Source organism: Arvicola amphibius, chromosome 15 (genome assembly GCF_903992535.2).
Source record: "Arvicola amphibius chromosome 15, mArvAmp1.2, whole genome shotgun sequence".
NCBI lineage: Eukaryota > Metazoa > Chordata > Mammalia > Rodentia > Cricetidae > Arvicola > Arvicola amphibius.
Genome location: NC_052061.1, coordinates 5,464,523 through 5,485,806, shown reverse-complemented (window position 1 = coordinate 5,485,806; position 21,284 = coordinate 5,464,523). Strand labels below are relative to the sequence as shown.

The window sequence follows — 21,284 nt, the reverse complement described above, 5'->3', positions numbered from 1 at the left end:
AATTTTTCTTCTCTTTTAAAAATTTAATTAAAAAATAAAAACTGTAGAAATGTGGTTCCAAAATTAAAACACCTTATCTGCAGATACCCTGTCCAGCCTCCCTAAGTCGTCACTGTTACTTCTTCCATACATATTTCTAGCCTTGCTTTATACAAATGTATGTGTCTGACATATATTTTAATTTCGTGTGCTTTACACAAAATTAGCTGTGTGTTCTCTTCTGCATCCTTCTTCTTTGTCTCACTGCATGTTGGAGATCTTTGCTACAGGAACTTTGGGAGGGTGCATCTAGGTCTAACAGACCTGTCTGCCTTTGTGCCTGTCATGTGTTCACCATTGAGGAGGGGTGGAGCAACCCTGGACCTGAGATCCTGAGTCATAGAGTCCAGTGAGGCCTTGTACAAGCTGTTTAACCCACAGACAGACCTTCAGTGTCTAGTGAAGTAGCATTGTTGGCGCAGATCCGTGATGACTGGAGAATCTGACTCATACTGATTGTTTCTTCCTTACTACTTGCCTTTCTTTTTTAAGCCCTGGCTAGCCTGGAACTCAGGTATCTGCCTGCCTTTGCCTTCTGCGTGCTGGGATTAAAGGCATGTGCTGTGTTGTCTTTTCTAAACCAATTTCAGAGTTGGGAATGTAGCTCAATTAGTATAACATGCACAAAGCTCTGTTCAATCCACAGTACTAAGGAGGAGAAAGATAGAAGTTCAAGGTTGAGGTCAGTCTTGAATACACGAGATCCTATCTCTCTCCCTTTTAAATATCTAAAACTAATTTCAGGTAATTTAGAAGTAGATATTTCAAATTTTAATGTTTTAAGAGTAAGAGTGTTAATTTTACCAGTGCTTCGTGTTCAGCCTTTTTTCCTTTTTCCTAGAACTTGTTTGATGAGTACTTAGAACTTTTTTTTGACAAGACTTCACTATGTAGCACCACCTGTCCTTCCAAGTACTGGATTAACAGGTCTATGCCCACATCCAGTGCAGGTACCTATGCTCCTGCTGTAGAGAGAAGAGGTCAGATTCAGAGCTGTAACATGACGGCAAAACCCAGGGCTTTTGCCTTCCGTGTCTTGGCTATACTGAAGTGTGGGTCAAGGACTGGGTGGATTGGCAGTCTGTGGGACTGGCAAGGTGACTTCTGATGCTTTGTACCTGCACATGCTCTTGATTTAAGGACCAGTCTTTCTAGTCAATTAGTCCCCAAATAAATAGCTGCTAATGTTTGGTTATTTTGGGAAACTGCTCCTCAAGGACCCTGTCCTATATTTCTTAGACTCAGAGACTTCAGATGGAAACGTCTTTGTGGAGAAAAAACTAACACTCCAGACCCTTGGCTAATCTAGGGTTTCCCTTCGCTTCTTTCTGAGACTGAGCAAATAATTAGAACAACTCCTGGTTTTATAAACTTTATTTTTAAAAATGGTGTTAATAGGTTGTGCTCTGTATAGGGATTTGAAAGTAATTATAAATTGCAAATGAAATATTCTTCCTTGATTGCTCTTCTCTCAAAAATAGACCAGTGTGTTCAGTGGGCTCTTGTTCCGTGACCTCGGGCTCCTGGGGAGGTGTCCATGCTTGTGCTGTTCTCTGTTGGGAGTTTGGTGGGGTAGTCATGCTGCTGTCGAAGACGTCAGATGGTCCACACAGGTCCACTCCACTTATCCAGAGAATTGCCATTTTCTGGAAACTCCCGGGAGGTTTTTGTTTCTTTGTTTTGATTTGAGATAGGATTAGGGTTTTAAAATATAGCCCTGACTAGTCTGGTATTCACTGTCTTGCCTGACCTCATTCATGGTGATTCTTATGTCTCATTCTCCATAGCATTAGAATTACAGGCCTGAGCTTACATATGAATCTTTAGCTTTTGTTATTTTTCCTTAAAGTGTAAGGTTTATACAGAAAAGGATAAAAGTCTTAAGTATGTGATTCAGTGGATTATTAAAAATGAAGTACCGAAACAACCCTGGCTCCTCAGCTGTAGCCTCCAACCTCTGCCACTCCGACCACTCCTAAAGGTCCTGTCTCGGTGAACTTTGTATAACCTGAGCCATGAAATGTGCTTATTTGTAGCTTCTTTTACATAGCTGTCTACTCATAAATGTTATTTTTAGTGGTAAGCCTTTCATTTTCTGGCTGAACTGTATCAGTAATTTGTTTGCCCATTCTGATAGATAGTGCTGATGATATTTGGATAGTTTCCAGTTTGGGGCTTTTATAAACAATACTATTATGAGCATTTCTTTATCTTTTGATAAGAATATATATTTGTATCTCTTTGGGTACTCCTAAAAGGAAGTTGCTAGGTCAGAGAACATGTGTATGTTCTGCTTTGGTGCTAGAGTTGGGGTTCACTGGAAGAGCACTTTGGCTTGTACCAGGTCCTGGATTCAGTCTCTGGCGCACAGACACCCTCCCCGGAAAAAGAAAAGTTCAGCATTTTTATTGTTGTTTTTATTTGTTTTGTTTTGTTTTTGGAGATAAGGTCTTACTCTGCAGTCTAGTCTGGCCCAAAACTCACTGTGTAGTCCCTGCTGGCCTCAAACCCACGGTGATCCTCTTGTCTTAGTCTCTGGGCAGGGGCTGGGATTAGGACATGAACCACCACATCTTGTGAAAGTTCAGCTTTAAAGATACTGCCCCTAAATGTCAACAGTATATCCTCCAGTAGCAGTGAAAATTCCATTTGTCTCGTATCTGTGCCACACATGGTTTTATCTTTCAGAATTTAGTCATTCTTAGTGGTATGTGGAGCCCTGTGTTTTCACAGACTCTTTGCATGTAATTTTCTTCAAAATGGTGGGAAGGTGCATTATCTCCACTCTGTTCTTCCTGTAGAGGAGACCATATAGTTTGAAGGACAGAGGACAGGCCTCAGAATTAAGGTTGAGCCTGGTTTTCTATCTGAAATACCTTTTTTTCTGTTGTAAGGACTGAGAGCAGGTACAAAGCTCAGTCCAGTGCCTGGCATGGGGTGCATGCTCCCGGTCTGTACAGTGTCGTGGTTCTGTCAGCATTTGGTAAACTGCACATTATTAAGGTCAGTTGAATTATGACTTGGTGACTATAGCATTCTTTTCTGGACTCCTTATTGTCAAGAATTGTGGAATTCAAAGAATCATTAGAGGGAAGCCTCGGATCATGTTGAGTTGACCTTATATTTGAAGGAAAATGTTCAGATTTGGATAATTTAATATAAAGCTGAGCCCGAGGCTTTTGGAGGAAATATTTTTTAAGGCAGAAATGAACTGAAATATGGTAGTCCCTAGAACGTTTGTTGTCCCCTGGAGCCTTTTAATAACAGAAGAGCAAAAACATAATGTTAATATCTATGCCTGGCAAGTTTTAATAAAGGAAGTGACACTTTAATAGCATGCAGTTATTTGGAAAATTAATGTCCTTAGGATGTCATTGAAGAAAGAGATACAGCTTTTTAAAGGAAGGCAGGAATTGACAGATTGTTAACTTTTCAAGTATTTCCTGGGTAAAAATAATGTGCTTTACTGAGAGTCTCTTGCCTGTTCGCCCTGATATGCATCCTGTGTCACAGTTCTTACATCTGCTCACTGTGAGGAAGGACTCCAGTGTCTTTAAAACTCACATGACAAGATGGAGCTGACAGTGTGGGATTCCTAGATGTGGACAAGATGGAGCTGACAGTGGGAATTCCTAGATGTAGCTTAGCCGACATGAGCCGGTGAGCCAGCTCAGTGGGTAAAAGCACTTGCCAGGCAAGCCTGCTGGACTGAATTTGGCCCCCAGAGCCCATGTAAAGGTGGAGGAGGAGAGTCAACCTATCTGTGCATGCATATTCCCTCCCTCTCTGTCTCTGAGACACTTTTTAAAAAGCAGTATTTAAAGGTGGATTTAACTTAGGTGGGTTGGATGTGTTGGCCGTGGTCAGTGGTCAGATCTCTGGATGAGGTATCTGGAAAGTGACTCGGCAAGCAGTGGGCTCCCGCAGAGGCCAAACTGAAGCTTCATTGCAGGTGACGCGGCTGCTGCTCTTCACTTGGTACTTAAAACTCAGCGAATATTGAGCAGCCACTAATTTTGATAAGAAACTTAAGACCTTATTTCAAATGTCAATCATATAGCTTTCCTATATTTTAACACCTCTGAAATCACAATGCCTTATTTAGTCTAGTTTTTTTCTTTCCAACATATAGTAGCATGTATGACATGTCTTAAATGAGTGACTGACAGTTTGAATTTGACAGCCTCACACTAAGTTGTATATTGTGCTGCCTGGCAGATTCCTAAGGGATGGGCCTAGTTCATATGTCGGGATTTGAGTAGGATTCCAAGCACAGAAAGTGCTCCACTACTCTTTGCAGAAATTGTCCTTCATTTTACTGCTGTGATGTACCACAAAGAGCTCCTCTCATGGTGGCTGTTCTTACTCACCCTGAGCAGACAGAACTTCTGTCAGTCTGTGTACTTTTCTTAGGAATATTCTATGTGTATGCCATATCATTTTCTTGTCAACTGTAAACTGTGTATTTGAGGTTCTACAGTTTGGCTTTGCCTTATGTCTACTCACTTTAGAGTTGTTTTATGTAGGCCTATGTTTTTTTTTTTTTTTTTTTTTTTGGTGGCTGTAACAGCATGCTTTCGTAGGAATGGCTCAAGTATTCTGCTTGCTTATTTTTTGGTTTTTCGAGACAGGGTTTCTCTGTGTAGCTTTACAGCCTGTTCTGGAACTCACTCTGTAGACCATGCTGGTCTCAAACTCACAGAGATCCGAGTGCTGGGATAAAGACATGCGCCACCACTGCCAGGCACTGCTTGTTTTATACATACAGTTCTACACAGCTAAGTTGCATTTAGAGCTCTGCTGTGCTGGTCCTGGCTTTTGTTTGGTTGTTGTTGTTGTTGTTGTTGTTGTTGTTGTTTCCTAACAGTAGTGGCTTTTATTACCAAATATTGTAAATTGATTGGTTTGATTTCTCTTTGTGTTCATGAAGTTAAGACCATTTAGAGAGAGAGAGAGAGAGAGAGAGAGAGAGAGAGAGAGAGAGAGAGAGATCTCCGTATGTGGTATCACTGGATTTTTCACCCTAGGCTTGTTTTGTGTGAGTGTTGTCATAGTATTTCCTTCTCCCTGTCTGGAGTGAACCCTCCTTGAGAAAGAGTTTTACACACCTCGGGGTACACTTTGCACAGTCATGGGTGCTAAGAGTTTGCAGCTCCCTTCAGCTATGTTCTTTTCTGTCCCAGAATGCCTGTTTTCTGCGTGCTCTCTGTTCTGAGAAGCCCATTCCCAGTCTTGTGTGTAGTGATGCCTGCTATCTCCCTACATACCTCAAACTCCTGGGAGCCACACTCTTCTCTGACCCTGTGAATGTGGCTGCCTTGCCTTTCTGATCTCTGGTGTTCCCTGCCCCTGTTATCCACTTCTGTATTGTGTCCTGTCCTGTCATAGCCAGTGTGGCTTAGTATATGGACTACATTTTCCCAATGCAAAGAGACCTGATTGGACGAGGGAGGTAGAGGGAGCATTCTCCCATCCATTATGCCCGCATCTATATTCTTACACAGCCCTGCCTGTGGAATTCCAGTTGAATATTTGCCAGCCACTTCTATTCAGGAATCACAGTGCACACACCCTGTTGATGGATAATTGACTTTATATGTGGTAAAATAGTGGCTTGGCCAAGGGCAACTGAAGGAGAAGTGCTTTTGAAAACAAGAGCATTAGGCAAAAGTCATTTAAATGGAAATTCAGAGGTGGCTCAACTACTCTTTAAATGGATAATTTTCAAAATTAGGGTTTTAGTACTGGAAACTATTTCCTGAGGCTATTAAAGGATAGCTGAGCCCATGTCCTTGTAGCAGAGCCTTGCTGCTATTCTCCTTTCCCTCATTCTCCACACTAGGTTCCCCCACTTAACAGTATGAAGACAAGGGTGAGTTTGTGGGTTTTATGCCTTGGGTGAGTACTGTACTTAACCAATCCTGGGTGTTTCTTTCTCTATAGCCGAGTTACATCAGTGATGTGGGTCCTCCTGGTCGAAGTTCTCTGGATAGCATTGAGATGGCCTATGCCCGGCAGGTGAGTGTGCTTTTTAGGAAGAGATAATCCTGGAGAAGAAATGCTGTGACCCTCAGGAGAGTCAGAGGGAATAGTGACTTCACATGAAAGTCAATCCTGAAAGCAAGTGGGCTTCTCACTCACAGGATTAGTTAATATTTTACCGTGAATGCCACTGTTCTCCATTTGGTTAAATAGGGTAATCAAATGACTCAGATAATGCAGCGAAATTGAAATCTACCCTCTCTGCTGACCAGGTGTTTCTTTTTGCTCTGTTGGCAATAGCTTCTTTGAGTAACTATAATGCATGGTAGTGGAATTCTGTATTAACTGAATTACTTGGCTGGCTAATGAATGGTATGTTAGATTCTTTTACCCTTGCTGAGTGGGATTTTCAAAATGCTTTCTGCCTTGAGAAGCACAGTGTGCTGATCCTGTTAGCACTGCAGAGTGTTGGGGGCCATGCTCCTGGTTGCTGATCATGAACCTGCATCAGTAAGCACGGATCAAGATGGTTTATGTGCTACTGTGTGCAGGACTTACCTGCGGTTGACTCTTGGAATAAAACAATGAGAGTCAAGCCTATATTTCAAAGTAATTGTCACTTTCCTCCACAAAGTTCCAGGGTGTTATGCCCTGCATTACTTAGCCGTGACCTTGAGAGGACACACTGATACATTCCCTACTCCCCTCCTGCCACCCTAACTGGGTTTGGGTAAGAAACAGATGACAGCTATACAAACTGAGGAAAGAACTATTAGACCCAGTAGAGGACTCCCTCTTCAGTTACCAGTTAATTAATTAATGGAATTCTACATTAACTGAATCATCCATCACTAGAAATCTTAGTTAACACTTTGTCGAGAGAAATATCCTATTTCTTTTCTGTAAATGTAGATTTGTTTTAAGTAAGAGTAAAAGCAGAGAATATACTCCACAGGTTGGGAGCAGAGTTCCTCATACAGTGCTGCTTCAGACTCCAGGCAGCTGAAGCCTACCTCCATCCTCCACCTTTCTCCGCTTTTTAGATCACTCTCCCTCTTCTTCCTACATTCATTGCACACCCTTATCCTTTAAGTTTCCACTGGCTGGTTCCCTCCGTTGCTATGGCCACCATCATCTCAGACCCAACAAAATTACAAATGAATGAAGAAACAATGTAGCTTCTTCATCTGAAAAGCTAAACTCTGTAGAACTTGACTCCTGCAGCACTTGGGATCCAATGCTAGCTGTTTACCCCGCTCTCCCACAGAAAGTGAATGCTTATGTGCTGTGTCGAATATAGCCTTGGCTCTCAGACATGCTTATTGAGTGACTAAGTACTACTTATGGTTAAGAACCTGTTAAATCTTTGTAACAACCCTGGAAGTTATATGACATCAGCATCCTCCATTTAAAATAGAAGCAAAGGTTCCATGGGTCCATGAATTGTCATTAGCTCAGTCCTCAGTAGAACAAGGACTTCAAAATGTAAAAGAAAACCTTACACACAGGAGTAGAACTTAGTTTGTAACCATCATTTTAATATTTTAGACCAAATCTGACGTAAAATGTATTCTCTTAAACCTTAATAAACATTGCATCAAATCGTAATTGTGGGTTTTTTTTGGGGGGTGGGGGTGTTGGTTGTGTTTGTTTGTTTGTTTTGAGAGAGATTTTACCTGGAGAGCAGAGATTATTTGTTACTACATCTGTTTGTTTGTTTATTGGTTTATTGGTTTGTTGTGAGGGCAGTAGTCAGGACAAGTAGCAGTCAGCGCTCCTTCTACCATGTAGGTAATCTCAGAGATTTAATTCAGCTTATCCGGCCTGGCAGCACAAACACTACTGGGCCTAGAGATGCTTTCTAGAAGTAGGTATTCCAAATGTGTAGCAGACACTGTTCTAACAAACCTACCCCAATCCATGAACCCTGGCCCCACAACCATTCAGTCCTCTGACCTGAATTTTAGCAGACTTTGACATGGATCTTAGCCAGACCATGTTCCTCCGTCCCATCTTCATTTTTGGTCCTAACCTTGGTGCCCTGTTTAACGGGTGTTTGTAAGACTGGGCTAGTGATCAGCTTTAATGTGCTAGCCACAGCTGGAGATCTGGCCTTGCTAATGATTAGGTACTTTGGGGAAGGGAAGGTGAACATCAGCCTCTATTGGCCACGTGCCGGCTTCACACGACTTCAGATCGTAAAAGGAAGTGAAATAGATCATGCCACTTACTTCGTTCCCTTTATTTCAGATTTATATCTACAATGAGAAGATTGTGAGTGGACACCTTCAGCCCAACCTGGTGGACCTGTGTTCATCTGTCGCAGAGCTGGACGACAAGGTAATGCCCAGTGCTAACCTGGGTAGAAACACAAGTTCAGTGTTCATCTGGGGTCAGCACATTACTGACTTGGCTTCAGTGTAGTAAAAAAGAATGTTTTATGAAATAACATTCTTTTTTCCAGTGTTTTATATATATTTGGAGTGATCGTTTTTATTGTGGCTTTTTAAAAACACATCATCAAAAAGACCTGACTGGGATTAGCTAATGGTGAGGGGTCTTGAGCTCTGTTTAGGTTCTCCTCAGGTCTCAGCCGAGGACATCATTTGTGTGACCTCCTTGGACTTAACTCATCCTTTTCTTCTGGAATCCCTTCTCCCAATTTTTATTATGTCCACACTCTTAATTCCTGGCCTGCTTTCTCCTTTAGGAAGGGGCAGCAGTGATGGGTGGGACAGAATCAGAAGGTGTGAGCAGAGGCTAAAAGAAGCAAAGGCTGCCACCGCAGCAGAAGCAGATATACACTGATTTGTTTTTCAAAAAAATGTGGGGTTTTTCCAGAAGTAAAATATAAGGCAATGTAAGTAGCTTTAAAGACAAAAGTGAGAATTCACTCCTCACATCTGCCTGGTGTTTACAGCTCTCCCTTTTGAGGGCACCGTAAGAACCAACTTCTCTCCACTGTTGCATTTCTCTGGTTCTGTCTTTAGAGTGCCAGAAACACATTTTGAAGGAGAATTTCACAGCCTGGGGAGAGGAGGCCCACTGGGTAGGGTGACACAAAGAAAAGCCTCTTTACTGGAGGCTTTTCTGAGGGAGGCAGTGGGAAGGAAAATGGAGGCTGTGGCATTTATTCAAAAACCCAGATCGCTCTGGGAGGACAAAACATTTATTATTTAGGTTAAACTCTTATTTTAAGCCTTAAAAACTTAAATAACCTTGTAAGAACTTGTGTTTAAACTCCTAGTGCTGGTTGATTAGAAATGCACTCAGACACTCTTAAGGGAATGACCTGCTGAGATTCAGCTCTTGTTACACTCACGTTCCTGCAATGATGGAGCTGGTTCTGTCAGGCCTGGCATGGTAATTGATTTGAAAACCAACTCCAAGGAAGGAAGGGGTGCTCATCAGTGGTCATAGCTCAGGTGTTTAGCAAGGCAGAGGCCCATCTTCTGCACTGAGTTCTAGCCAGGATGGTCTCAGACAGAAAGCCTCAGTCCCTCCCCATTCTGCCTGCCATTGCAGTTATAGCCACATAACTTACAGCTTTGTCACATGCAATCTCATTTACATGCAGAGCATTTCTGATATGTGGGCCATGGTCAAACAAATGACAGATGTGGTATTGACACCAGCAACTGATGCCCTGAAGAGCCGAAGCAGTGTAGAAGTGCGCATGGAGTTTGTCAGGCAGGCCTTGGGGTACCTTGAGCAGAGGTAAGGCAGCTGTAAGTCAGCCCCGCCCCTCTGTGTGTGTGTGTGTGTGTGTGTGTGTGTGTGTGTGTGTGTTTCTGGGGCTGGTGCTATACCTGGAGTCCTGTAGACTGACTGGAGCTGAGTTAGTTCTGTTGTCAGAACACTTACCTACCAGGACTGTATCTGCAGCTTATAAAATCGTACATGGGAATGGTGGTAAAGGGGAGTACTGTCGACATCTCTTTTATTTCTCTGCTTGTCATCATTTAATGTAAAGATATATTGTTTAGATAATAATAACTTGGGTCGTAATCTGTTTTCCTAATATGGTTCATCATTTGCTCCCCAGGTTCCTTCCTTTCCTTACAGCATATCCTTGCCATTTGAAACCTCAAGAAGACCTGTTCTAACTTTACCCTCCTGGCTCTACCCAGTTAATCATTGAGTCAGGGCTCTGCATAGCTGCTGAGGCCAGTGCTTTGTATCTGGGCTTGGTTGCTGAAGGGTCTGTGGTTGCATCCTCAAACCCTATGTCTGCTTCATTATTAGGGCGTGTGCCTTTAGTCCCTCTTTGTGGAACTCTGTGGAATCCTAGCAGGAATGGTCAGGACTGTGGAGCAGACTCTATTTTGGGGACAGGGCACTGGGCATCAGTCTCCTGGCTTGAGAAGAGCTTTGTCAACAAAAAAATCCTTGGTTAGTAAGTTCCTTGAGGAAATTCAGACTTGATGCTGCCAGGAGACTGGTCTTCATATCAAATACTATGCTAATTGCACCTTAGCTACATAAAATGAGCACCCTCTGATGTATACTCACTAACTTCCATTCCTTTGTTACAAGAAATCTGGAACTTAAAAAGGTTTTGGGTTCTGTGTTTTTAATTTCTGTAGATTATGTGTGTGTGAAGGTTTTATAAGTAATTCTTCAGACTTTAGCTAAACTTTTTTTTCCACTTCAGTTTATACTTTTATTTGTGTGGTTGTTTTGCCTGCATGTATGTCTGTATAGCACATAGTGTCTATGGGGGCCAGGAGAGGGTGTTGAATAACTGGGACTGGAGTTACAGATGGTTGTAAGCCATCATGTGAATCTGGAATTCCAGATCTCTAAAAGAGCAGCCAGTACTCTCAGCTGATAAGGCATCTCTCCAGCCCCTTTGGCTAAACCTTTGAAATGGAGGTTTGGTTGTATTGATGTCAACCATAAAGAATCTAATGTAGCAACATTTATTCATTTTAGCTGGCAAACTATGAGGCAAATTTTCTTACCCCATATAAAAATCTTAAGAAATTTAAAAAACATAAAAATAAATTTTTAAACTGCTTTTTCTGGTAAACTTGATCTTTAAACTGGTGCTTCAGCCACCAGACTACATTCCTAAATATGTATCCCATGTGTGTGCCTGGTGCCAGTGAGATCAGAAAAGGGAACTGGATCTCTGGAATTGGGCTTACAGACGGTTGTAAGCCTCCTTGTAGGTACTGGGAATCGAACCCAGGTTCTCTGTAAGAGCAACAAGTTCTCTTAACTGCTGAGCCATCTCTCCAGACCCTAGTTTAATGATTCTTTTCTTTGCCCATTCTCTAGCTCTTTGAAGCTCTTACCTAGCTAACAAAGCCTGTCTTCATCTTTGGAGCAGTATCACTCTCTGGCAGCATTTTTTTGAAAGCTTCCTTATCACCTGTTTGAATATTTGTACTCCATGTTACAGTATTTCTGCAGATGCTATTCTGCTGACAGTGTAACATGTTTCAAGTTACATAATCTACCAGATGGTCAAAGAGACTTAGTTCCAAATATGTTTTTTGATATAAGGCCAAAAATGTTGAGAATATAGGCTTGGTCTGTCCCTTCCATGTTCCAAAGCTTGCAGTGGGATATATTTGTCTTGGTTCTCAAGGAGTTTGGGCTTCTTTAATTTAGGATCTTGCCAGCACATAAGTTGTCTTATTGCAAGTTGGAGGAGGTGGTAGTGGGCATCTGTTTGTCCTGGCTACTACAGGGAACTTTGTTCTCTCATCTTGTGCTTTTAAATGTGTGTAGTGGTGAGGAAAATATGTTGGTTAATTATCTTGCGCTTCTATTCCATTGTAGAACAATGCACACTTTTATAGGGATTTAGGAAGGTGCTGAGAAGAGCTGCAAGAAGGAGGGGGATGCCATTCCTCACACCCAGAGGCTCCTGTTGCTTCGTTGTAGTTTCCACCCTCCTTTGCCATGAGTATTTAGTTTGGTTTTATTTTTCTACAGTTATGGTCCAGGTGTGTGTATATATAATATGTAGCTTTGCTTGTTTATCTTTTGGTTTTTCAAGACAAGGTTTCTCTATAGTTTTGGAGTCTGTCCTGGAACTCCCTCTGTAGACCAGGCTGGCCTTGAACTCACAGAGATCCCCCTGTCTCAGCCTCCCCGAGTGCTGGGATTAAAGGCGTGCACTACTACTGCCCGGCCTATAATAGTAGTTTTACATAGCTCAACTTCTAATTCTTTAACATCATTTTTATTAGCTGCATCAGATTCCACAATTTGTTCTCTGTAATTGGCCTTTAGGTTCATTCCTGAGTCTTAGGTACACAGCTGAAATGATCGTAGGTTAGGTAGCCATGATTTTTGTAGCATATTTTTAAATGCTTCTGGGAATAAACAAAATCATGTTCCTATGTACATTTGGGTGTCAGGTAGGATATGTAGAGATAGGAAACACATACAAATGTCAATACTGGTCATCTAGGTAAAGGGTGTGTTGCTATTCACTGGACTGTTTTGATTTCATGGAATTTATTTCAGATTCAGTTTGTTGTTTTTTGTTGTTGTTTTGTTGTTTTTTGTTGTTTTTTTCTAGCAAACCCATTAGAACATGAGGGCTCTACCCTTAACGTATTTGAAGCCTCGGTTCTAGTCCCCTCGGAATTCTTTGGAGTAACCGTAGTATAAATGTACAGTAATAAGAATGGAATTTGCTTCATTAAGCATGTACTGTTTGCTCTTCTGTATGAAACTTAAAATCCAGGCCTTGACCATAGAGTTCATAGTTGAGCATTCCGGGTGTGGACATAGATGTGTGAAATACATGTTGCCAACCCTCACCATTTTTCTTTAAAATTTTTCAGTTATAAAAATTATACCCTTGTGACTGTGTTTGGAAATCTCCATCAGGCCCAACTGGGCGGTGTGCCGGGGACTTATCAGCTGGTTCGAAGTTTCCTAAACATTAAACTGCCAGCTCCCTCCCCAGGACTTCAGGTACTAGAAGCATCTTGTGGGTAAACAAATTCTGAAACTGTCAGGTGTTCTCAGTTAAAAGGGGGTTCAGAGCCAGGCAGTGGGGACTCACACCTTTAATACCAGTACTTGGGAGGCAGAGGCAGGTGGATCTCTGTGAGTTTGAGGTCAGCCTGGTCTACAGTGAAGTCCAGGACAGGCTCCAAAGCTACACAGAGAAACCCTGTCTTTGGGGGAGAAAAAAAAGGGCGGGGTGAGGGGAGGATTCTGCATGGTGAAGAGGCCAGGGATGAGCAGGTGGGGCTGTTTCCCAGGGACCCATTGAAAACTAGTCATGCAGGAATCCTGAGTAAATGCAGGAAAGGGAAGCAGTGTCAGGTCCTAGGTGAGTTTTCAAAGTTGAGCTCTAAGAACTCTTAGAAACTTACATGTGGGTATGAGAGACAAAGCAAGGGATCTGTCAGAAAGCATGGGTGTTGTGGGTCAGATGGGCTCTGTTCGCTTCAGAGTAACTCCAGATATGCACTACATTGCTCTTCCAGATTTCTCTGGACAAATTAGTGTTTGCAAAATACAGGGAGTAGGATGCTGTCAGTGGCTCCTAACTCATGGGGTTATGGTGAGAATTAAGTAGTTTATCATCAGCACATCAGAAAGTGATTGATTAGCATTTATTTGACTGACTGGTTTTTTGTCTTTTAGGATGGAGAGGTAGAAGGCCATCCTGTCTGGGCGTTAATTTATTACTGCATGCGCTGTGGAGACCTGCTGGCTGCATCACAAGTTGTCAGTCGAGCCCAGCACCAGCTGGGGGAATTTAAAACCTGGTTCCAGGAGTACATGAATAGCAAGGATAGAAGGTAAACTGCTATGCTCTGCCTGCAGGGTATATTCAGGAAGTTTCCTGTCCATGGAGGACTGTGCTAGGATATACTCTAAGTTAAGGTTGCTTTATAAAATAGAACATTTTAGCTGAGAGTGTTGGCATGTACTTATAATTCCAGTATGCAGAAGACTGAAGCATCAGGTTGAGTATAAAGTCAGCCTAGATTACATTGTGACCCCTTTATCTCCAATAACCAAAATTAATAAATAAGTGAAATAAAATGAGCCTTTTTGTGTTATAGTCACTTTGTTAAACACAGTGTTCTTTGTTCAGTCCTTGTGGAATTATATGCTATACACTTCATAACTCAAAAGTTAGAGCTAGAATTTGATCATCTCGAAATCAGCATATAGTGTTTGCTGAAGTTTTGAGATGCTCTCCTGAACTAAGGAGTGGCTAAACAGCAGTTATTACTTGAGATTTTGCTTATGTAAGTGACACACATTCCATTCAAATCCAATTTGTATTTATGCACAAGCATGGAAGAAACACGGTGCTCCAGTGGCACCTGTGGAAAGCAAATATTCAAGTGGTAATACTGCCGTATTAGAAGGTTGTCTCAACTCAGAAGCCTCTGGTTTGCTCATATAGTTTAAAGTAGGATTAGGGCTGAAGATTAGCTCAGAAGAAGAGCATTTGCTGCATAGTGTGTATAGAGCCTCATGTTTGGTCATCACACCCAGCTCAGCAGAAGATCCTGAGCCAAAGATTTTGGTGCAAGTAACCCATGTGAATAAGGGAATGTGGAGGCCAAGGGATGAAGACAGCTGGAGGAAGAGGTTGGGGAGCTATTTTAGTAGGTTAGGTGCTTGCTGTGCAAGCCTGAGTTTAATTCCCAGAACCCTTGTTAGATATGGTAGCACATGCTTGTGATCCCAGCACTGGGAAGGCGAAGAAAGAAGAGTTAAGGATTTCTGGGACTCTGGCCAGTCATTGTAGACTAAATTGGCAAGGTCCATACCATTGAGAGATACTATATAAAAAGACACCACCTAAAGAATGGCATGAAAGGTTGACCTCTGGCCTCTATAGTCTCCTGTACACAAATGTGCATTCAGACATACATTTGACAGCAGTACAATTAAGGGAAGAACCCACTCTTTCACTGCTTGAGGGATGCTCAAGTGGAATAATGATCTCTAGCATTCTGACCTTCCTCCTGAAGTCCTAGGACTGGAGAAAAGCTGATGGCCAAGAACACGGTGCTGGCAGTTAGGAGCCAGATGAGAGTGGTGACAGAGGCAGACAGGGCCTGTGGTCATTGATGACCTGCGGTCATTGGTGGGGAGCTTCCTGTTACATGGGTGCTTTTCCTTGACCTTTGAGGATCTTCGCTGAGTCTGTGTCTCTGTGTCTTCAGATTGTCTCCAGCTACTGAAAACAAGCTCCGGCTTCACTACCGCAGAGCCCTCAGGAACAACACAGACCCCTATAAGCGTGCTGTGTACTGTATCATTGGCAGATGTGACATCACCGACAATCAGAGCGAAGTGGCAGACAAGACTGAGGACTACCTATGGTTAAAAGTAGGCGCAGCGTCACTTGCTAACTCAAGTTCTTCTTCAGTCTCTTTACCTGCTTAATCATGTTTGTGTGCCAATCAGGACAGGGCCATGGAATTTCTGTCTGTCAGCCCTGCTTTTTATTGTACAATTCCCACTAATGTCTACACAGTTAGCTTTCTTCTTCTTCTTTCCTTTCCTCTCCCCTTCTTCCTTTCCCCTTTCCCCTTTCCCCTTCCCTTATGCATTGTTAGGGATAGAATACAGGCCTCAGGCATGCTCTACCATGGAGCTACAACCCAGCCCTAGGGTCTCATGCAACCTCCAGCTCACACGGAGCATGGCTGCTGGACAGTCACAGCTGGACATCTGGCTGCTGATGTAGTTTGTACCAATGTGTGTGTGTTTCCTTTGGGGATCTAGTTGAACCAGGTGTGTTTTGATGATGACGGCACCAGCTCGCCACAAGACAGGCTCACTCTCTCACAGTTCCAGAAACAGCTGCTAGAAGACTATGGTAAGATCCTGGACAGTCACCTTCGCTCCTTAGTGGACACATGTCTCACCTGGGGGGAAGTCCTTTACACATGAACTCCTCTATTGAGTTTTAACCATTTTCAATCAGGCAGAAATTTATGCATTAAGAAATATGTATCAGTTGTGCAGTGGTGCACACCTTTTATCCCAGCACTCAGGAGGCAGAGGCAGGCGAATCTCTGTTAGTTCAAGGCCAGCCTGGTCTACAAGAGCTAATTCCAGGACAGGCTCTTCAAAGCTACAGAGACACCCCGTCTCGAGGAGAAGAAAAAAAGAAAGAAAGAAAAGAAAAAATATGTATCACATGTATACAATACTTGGGAGACTGAGGCGGAAAGATCATGAGTTCCAGGCCAGCGTGGGCTTCAGAGTGCAGTAATTTAGAGAGATTTTTGTCTCAGAATAATAATTAAAGGGTCTGGGACTGTAGCTCCTTAGTGAAGTACTTATTGACATTCCAGAAGCCTTCAGATTGATCCATCTCTGGCACCACCAAAAGAAAAAATGGGGGAAAAAACTATGCCTTCCATGGTCATAGACTATAAACTTTTTCTAGTTCTTGCTTGGGAGGGATGTGAATGAAGCCTTAGTTGTTGCTCCCTTAGGTCTTGCTAGTGGTCATATCTGGCTACAAAGGAGAGACCTGTAGCTTTTCCCTTTGACCTCACTGGTGAGCAATTCTGGGAAGTAAAGGATCAATAGCTACAACTAGTGCTGCTGCGTTCAGAGTTCTGTGAATCAAGTAGACTTCATTCAGTGTAAGACAAACTGTTTCTTTGGAGAATTCAAATGTCTTCAGTGCAAACAGCTTAAATCTTACAACGGGACTGCTGCTTGCCAGTCATGTAGTGAGGCCTAGAGAAAGTAGAGGAACTGGGTCTTTTGTTATTTTGTTTAAGTCAAGGTCTCTCTTTGGCTGTCCTAGAACTCATTTTGTAGACCAGACTGGTCTTAAACTCAGAGAGATTCACCTCTCTGTCTTTCTATTGCTATGACTTAAAGTATTAGAGGCATGTGCCACCTTGCCTGGCTCCAGTCATATTTCATGTAGTTTACTGTGTCCAGATCATGTTGGTATTTTATTCCCACCCAACAAGGCCAGTAGATACCTAGGGTCTCATCACTGGTGGCAGCTTCCTTCTGAGTTGGTTTCATCTCCTCTCCTCCAGGCGAGTCCCACTTCACAGTGAACCAGCAGCCCTTCCTCTACTTCCAAGTGCTGTTCCTGACTGCGCAGTTTGAAGCTGCCATTGCCTTTCTCTTCCGTATGGAACGGCTGCGCTGCCATGCTGTCCATGTGGCCCTGGTGCTGTTTGAGCTAAAGCTGCTTTTAAAATCCTCAGGGCAGAGTGCTCAGCTCCGTGAGTATTTAGTTCTTAGCTGGTAGTGATATGCAGAGCACATCTTCCCATTGGTCATAGTGGCTGTGGAACAGCAAACCCTCAGGATTCGGTCATTTTAGAGCATTGGAGCCACTCGAGCTTTTATATTAGTGTTACAAGTGCTTGTTTGTAACCTCTCAGCATTTCCTGGAATGTTAAAGGGTGATGCCAGGCACTAGGTTTGTGCCAGACAAAGTCTTCCAAGAGTCACGAATATCATGCCCACTTAGGATGTGGTTTTAAAGACTTTGGAAACCCCAGCTACCTGGATGGGAGAGGCAGGTGGAGAGGCAGGCAGATGTGAGTGAGTGGGTTCTTAGTGGGTGGTGGTCAGGTACTAAGCCATTTCCTGTAAAGGCCCTCATGCTGGCCATTCATCGTAGGAGACACTTTCCTGTGCTGTCTGTACAGAGGAAAGTGAATGACAGTGGTGAGCTCGCACTGGGAAGTGTGGAGTGAGTGGGCTGCAGAAACGCACACTTCTAGCCCTGTACATCCAGTTCCGGGGGTTCTGGGGCTCAGAGGAGCTGTAAGAATTCTGTTCTCGTGTGCAGTCAGCCATGAGCCTGGTGACCCTCCCTGCATGCGACGGCTGAACTTCGTGCGTCTACTCATGCTCTACACACGCAAGTTTGAGTCCACGGATCCAAGGGAAGCACTCCAGTACTTTTACTTCCTCAGGTGAAACCTGCTTTTGCCTTTTTACTTGGCTCCCTTTTATTTCTCCATTCTGAGAATGATTCATACCACAACCAAGCTGTCCCTGTGCTTTTGTAGGGACGAGAAAGACAGTCAAGGAGAAAACATGTTTCTGCGCTGTGTGAGTGAGCTTGTGATAGAAAGTCGAGAGGTAGGTCAGCTTTCTGCTCGCTCTGGTGGGAGTTTTCAGTGTTCTCATGCGTGCTCCTTGAGTGTGTTGTGTGTGGCCTAGAGTTAGCAGTGGATGGCGCTTTCCTTGGTCTCTAACAGTGACGGTACTGATCCCAGTCTCACTGTGGTCATTTGTGTCTCTTGTCCTCCATGTTTTTCCCTAAGAAATTGTGTGTTATGTTCATTTCCTTGATCAGTAAGCTAAATAAATCTTTTCCTCCACAGTTTGATATGATCCTTGGGAAACTAGAGAACGACGGAAGTAGAAAGGTGGGTTAATGTGCCTCTAACTGCAGAGGACAAGTTACACTGTAGGATTCACATTGGACACAGTCATTTTAACAAAGATGAAATTACAGCCCAGCCAATAAACTTGGCTTTACACACATTTTTCTTTTCTTTAAAGTTTAGAAAATTGTGATTAGTAATTAGCTTTTTCATATGTTCAAAGCATGCCTGCCATTTTTTAAAAGCTAAGATGGCTAAGTTTTTGCCATTTTTGACTCAGAAAAGATGAAGAAAAGTAAGTTGATTGCTGTGCCTGCTCTCTCCAGATGGGAAAGTTAGAAATGCACTTCATCTCTCTCAATACCAATTCCTAAGTACTCAGACTCCCTGCCAACCCTGGAAATGCCGTTTCCCAGGGTCCTAAACAGTTCCTCAGGGACTTGCCATGCCTTGGGTCACCGTAACAGAAGGGCAGAAGCCCACTGTCAGGGCTCAGGCCTGACCTGGCTTTCCCTTTGTGCCCCGCAGGTCCTCACTTCTCTTTCTCTTTGTAAGATGGCCTAGCCGCCCAGGTGAGAGGCTGATGGTCCTGATGATGGTAGTCCATCCTCTTGGGCATGGTGCCAAGTGTTTTGTGGGCACTCTTACTCGGTTACGACAATCACCAACAGAGTGAGAACCATTATCTTCTGTTTCCCAAGTGAGAAAGCAGAAATAAGACAGGTTAATTAATTGTTTTCTTCAATACCACACAACTGGAATCTGAACATATGTATTTTATTGATCCAGGGCAGATCACCCCAACTTGGTCCAGCCCTGATGGAGCATTAGCCTGGATAAGCACAAGTGTTGCATAGTCCATAACCCCTCCCCTATCCTGGGGCCTCAGACTCTCCTGATCACATGCCTGCTGTTGGATGGTGATGGAGACTTTTTTTCAAAGTACTCACCACCACTTTGTGTCTGCTTTAGTATCTATCTTAGAAAGCAAATTGAAAGTCTTGAAAATAATTTTCTCATAACTTCCTGATTAAGAATCACTAATAATTTTACCTACTCTCAAAATAATTTTCTCATAACTTCCTGATTAAGAATCACTAATAATTTTACCTACTCTCAGTCATTTTAGAAAGTCTTTCAGAAGCCACAAATGTGCCATAGCCAACTCCACAGTGCTTCCATTAAATGTGCCCCATCTTTCTTTCCATGGTCTTGGTTGGAGTTTGTCTCCAGGAGAGCCTGAGTCTGGCAGATAAAAATGTTTTGAGTAGGGCAAGCACTTCCAGTCAAGTGCTTCTGTGTCACAGCTGTGGCTGATGAGTCTCTTCCTCCCCCTGATAATTTGTCTTCCTAGCCTGGAGTCATTGATAAGTTTACCAATGACACAAAGCCAATTATCAACAAAGTTGCTTCTGTGGCAGAAAATAAAGGACTATTTGAAGAAGCAGCCAAGCTTTATGACCTTGCCAAGGTAAATGTGCCCCTTTCATGCCTCTTCTCTTCTCTGTGCAAATAGCTCGGCCTTTTAGCATAAGTGCTCAGGCTTCAGTGCTATCTTGTTTATCACTGTCCCTGCTGCAGTACTTTTTCTAGCGTGTTAATGGTTCAGTTGGGGTAAAATTCCCTTTTTACAGACCTTTTATTGCTCAAAAGGTATCTCTGACCAAAGAAGATAACATACTGAAAGGCTTTGCTACAGGCATTGTCAAAGCCACCATGGTTTCCTATGGTAACCTTCTACAGTAGCCAACAGTGTGTAGTCCAAGAGCCTGGGTTAAATGCATCTCCCTAAGAATATGTGATGACTGCTGGTGATTTAAGTGACCTAAAAAGGCAGGTTTCCTAGGACTGGAGCAATGGCTCGCTGGTTAAAAGCACACGTTACTCTTCTTGAGAATCCAGGGTGGTTCCCAGAATCCAGTTGGTGGCTCACAAGCATCCTTAACTACCAGTTGCAGAGAATCTGATGCCCTTTCTGGCCTCTGCAGGCAACAGGCATATACATGGTGAATATACATTTGTGTAGACAAAACACACACACATGAAAATAAGTAAACCTTCTTTAAGTAAAGGAAGATTTTTCTAAATTTAAAAATGCTGTGATTGGGGTATAATTAGGACATAGGAGAATATGCAGGTGGTAATTCATTAGATGGACTGTCCTTGGCTGTCTCCAGTCTCAGTATATAGAGCAGTTCTGTTCATCACCCCAGAAAGTTGCTGTTTTTATTTTGCTTATTTAATTTGTTCTTTTGTTGATTGTTTTCTTAATCTTAAAAACTCGAACAGAATGCTGACAAGGTGTTAGAGCTGATGAACAAACTCCTGAGCCCTGTGGTCCCACAGATCAGTGCCCCACAGTCCAGCAAGGAAAGACTGAAGAATATGGCCCTCTCCATTGCCGAGCGGTAAGGGCAGGGCCAGCCGGCCTGGTCACAGGTCACTGTGCCACGCTGCTGCATGTCCAGCTTCTTTAGTACTAGCAGACAGCTTCACAGAGGTTAATCTAATGCACCTTCTCCTAGAACACCCTGTGATCTTAGGGGTTTTGTGAGCACTGTTGTAGAATCCACTTTCCTCCCCAGTAAAGTCACTGAGTTCCCAGACTGTAAGCAGCTTAACTCCAGAGGAAACTTGATTTGAGATGCTTTCCTGCAGCAACACACACATACACAAACCTTTGGCAAGTGAGACCTCTCCACTTAGGCAGTAATCCCCAGCATTGGTCTTCAGGGTCTTAACACATGGAGTCCTCATCTCCTTCTTAAAGACTTGGCTGCAGAGTTGCTGGTAGACCCTAGAGAAGCATGCTTCACTCAGAATGTGAGTTAGAGTATTGCCAAATCTACATTACTCAGCCCTTTACAAGTGAACACTGTTCACCTCTCCCTAGTGCCCGTCATCTAGAGAGCTTAGGAGGTTGATGCGTTTGAAATGCTG

General features: G+C 43.1%; 1 protein-coding gene across 1 annotated transcript in view; it reads left to right on the top strand.

Annotated features, from left to right (window-relative positions):
• Nup93 (nucleoporin 93) overlaps positions 1-21,284 on the top strand; it is a 94,584-nt gene that overhangs the window by 67,623 nt on the left and 5,677 nt on the right. The window contains exons 6-18 of the mRNA XM_038313258.1: positions 5,983-6,057; positions 8,272-8,361; positions 9,599-9,738; positions 12,828-12,960; positions 13,642-13,799; positions 15,186-15,351; positions 15,751-15,844; positions 17,034-17,225; positions 17,801-17,927; positions 18,024-18,096; positions 18,342-18,386; positions 19,699-19,815; positions 20,634-20,752. Coding sequence (XP_038169186.1) covers positions 5,983-6,057; positions 8,272-8,361; positions 9,599-9,738; positions 12,828-12,960; positions 13,642-13,799; positions 15,186-15,351; positions 15,751-15,844; positions 17,034-17,225; positions 17,801-17,927; positions 18,024-18,096; positions 18,342-18,386; positions 19,699-19,815; positions 20,634-20,752 — 1,529 coding nt within the window. The remainder of the gene's footprint in view (positions 1-5,982; positions 6,058-8,271; positions 8,362-9,598; positions 9,739-12,827; positions 12,961-13,641; positions 13,800-15,185; positions 15,352-15,750; positions 15,845-17,033; positions 17,226-17,800; positions 17,928-18,023; positions 18,097-18,341; positions 18,387-19,698; positions 19,816-20,633; positions 20,753-21,284) is intronic.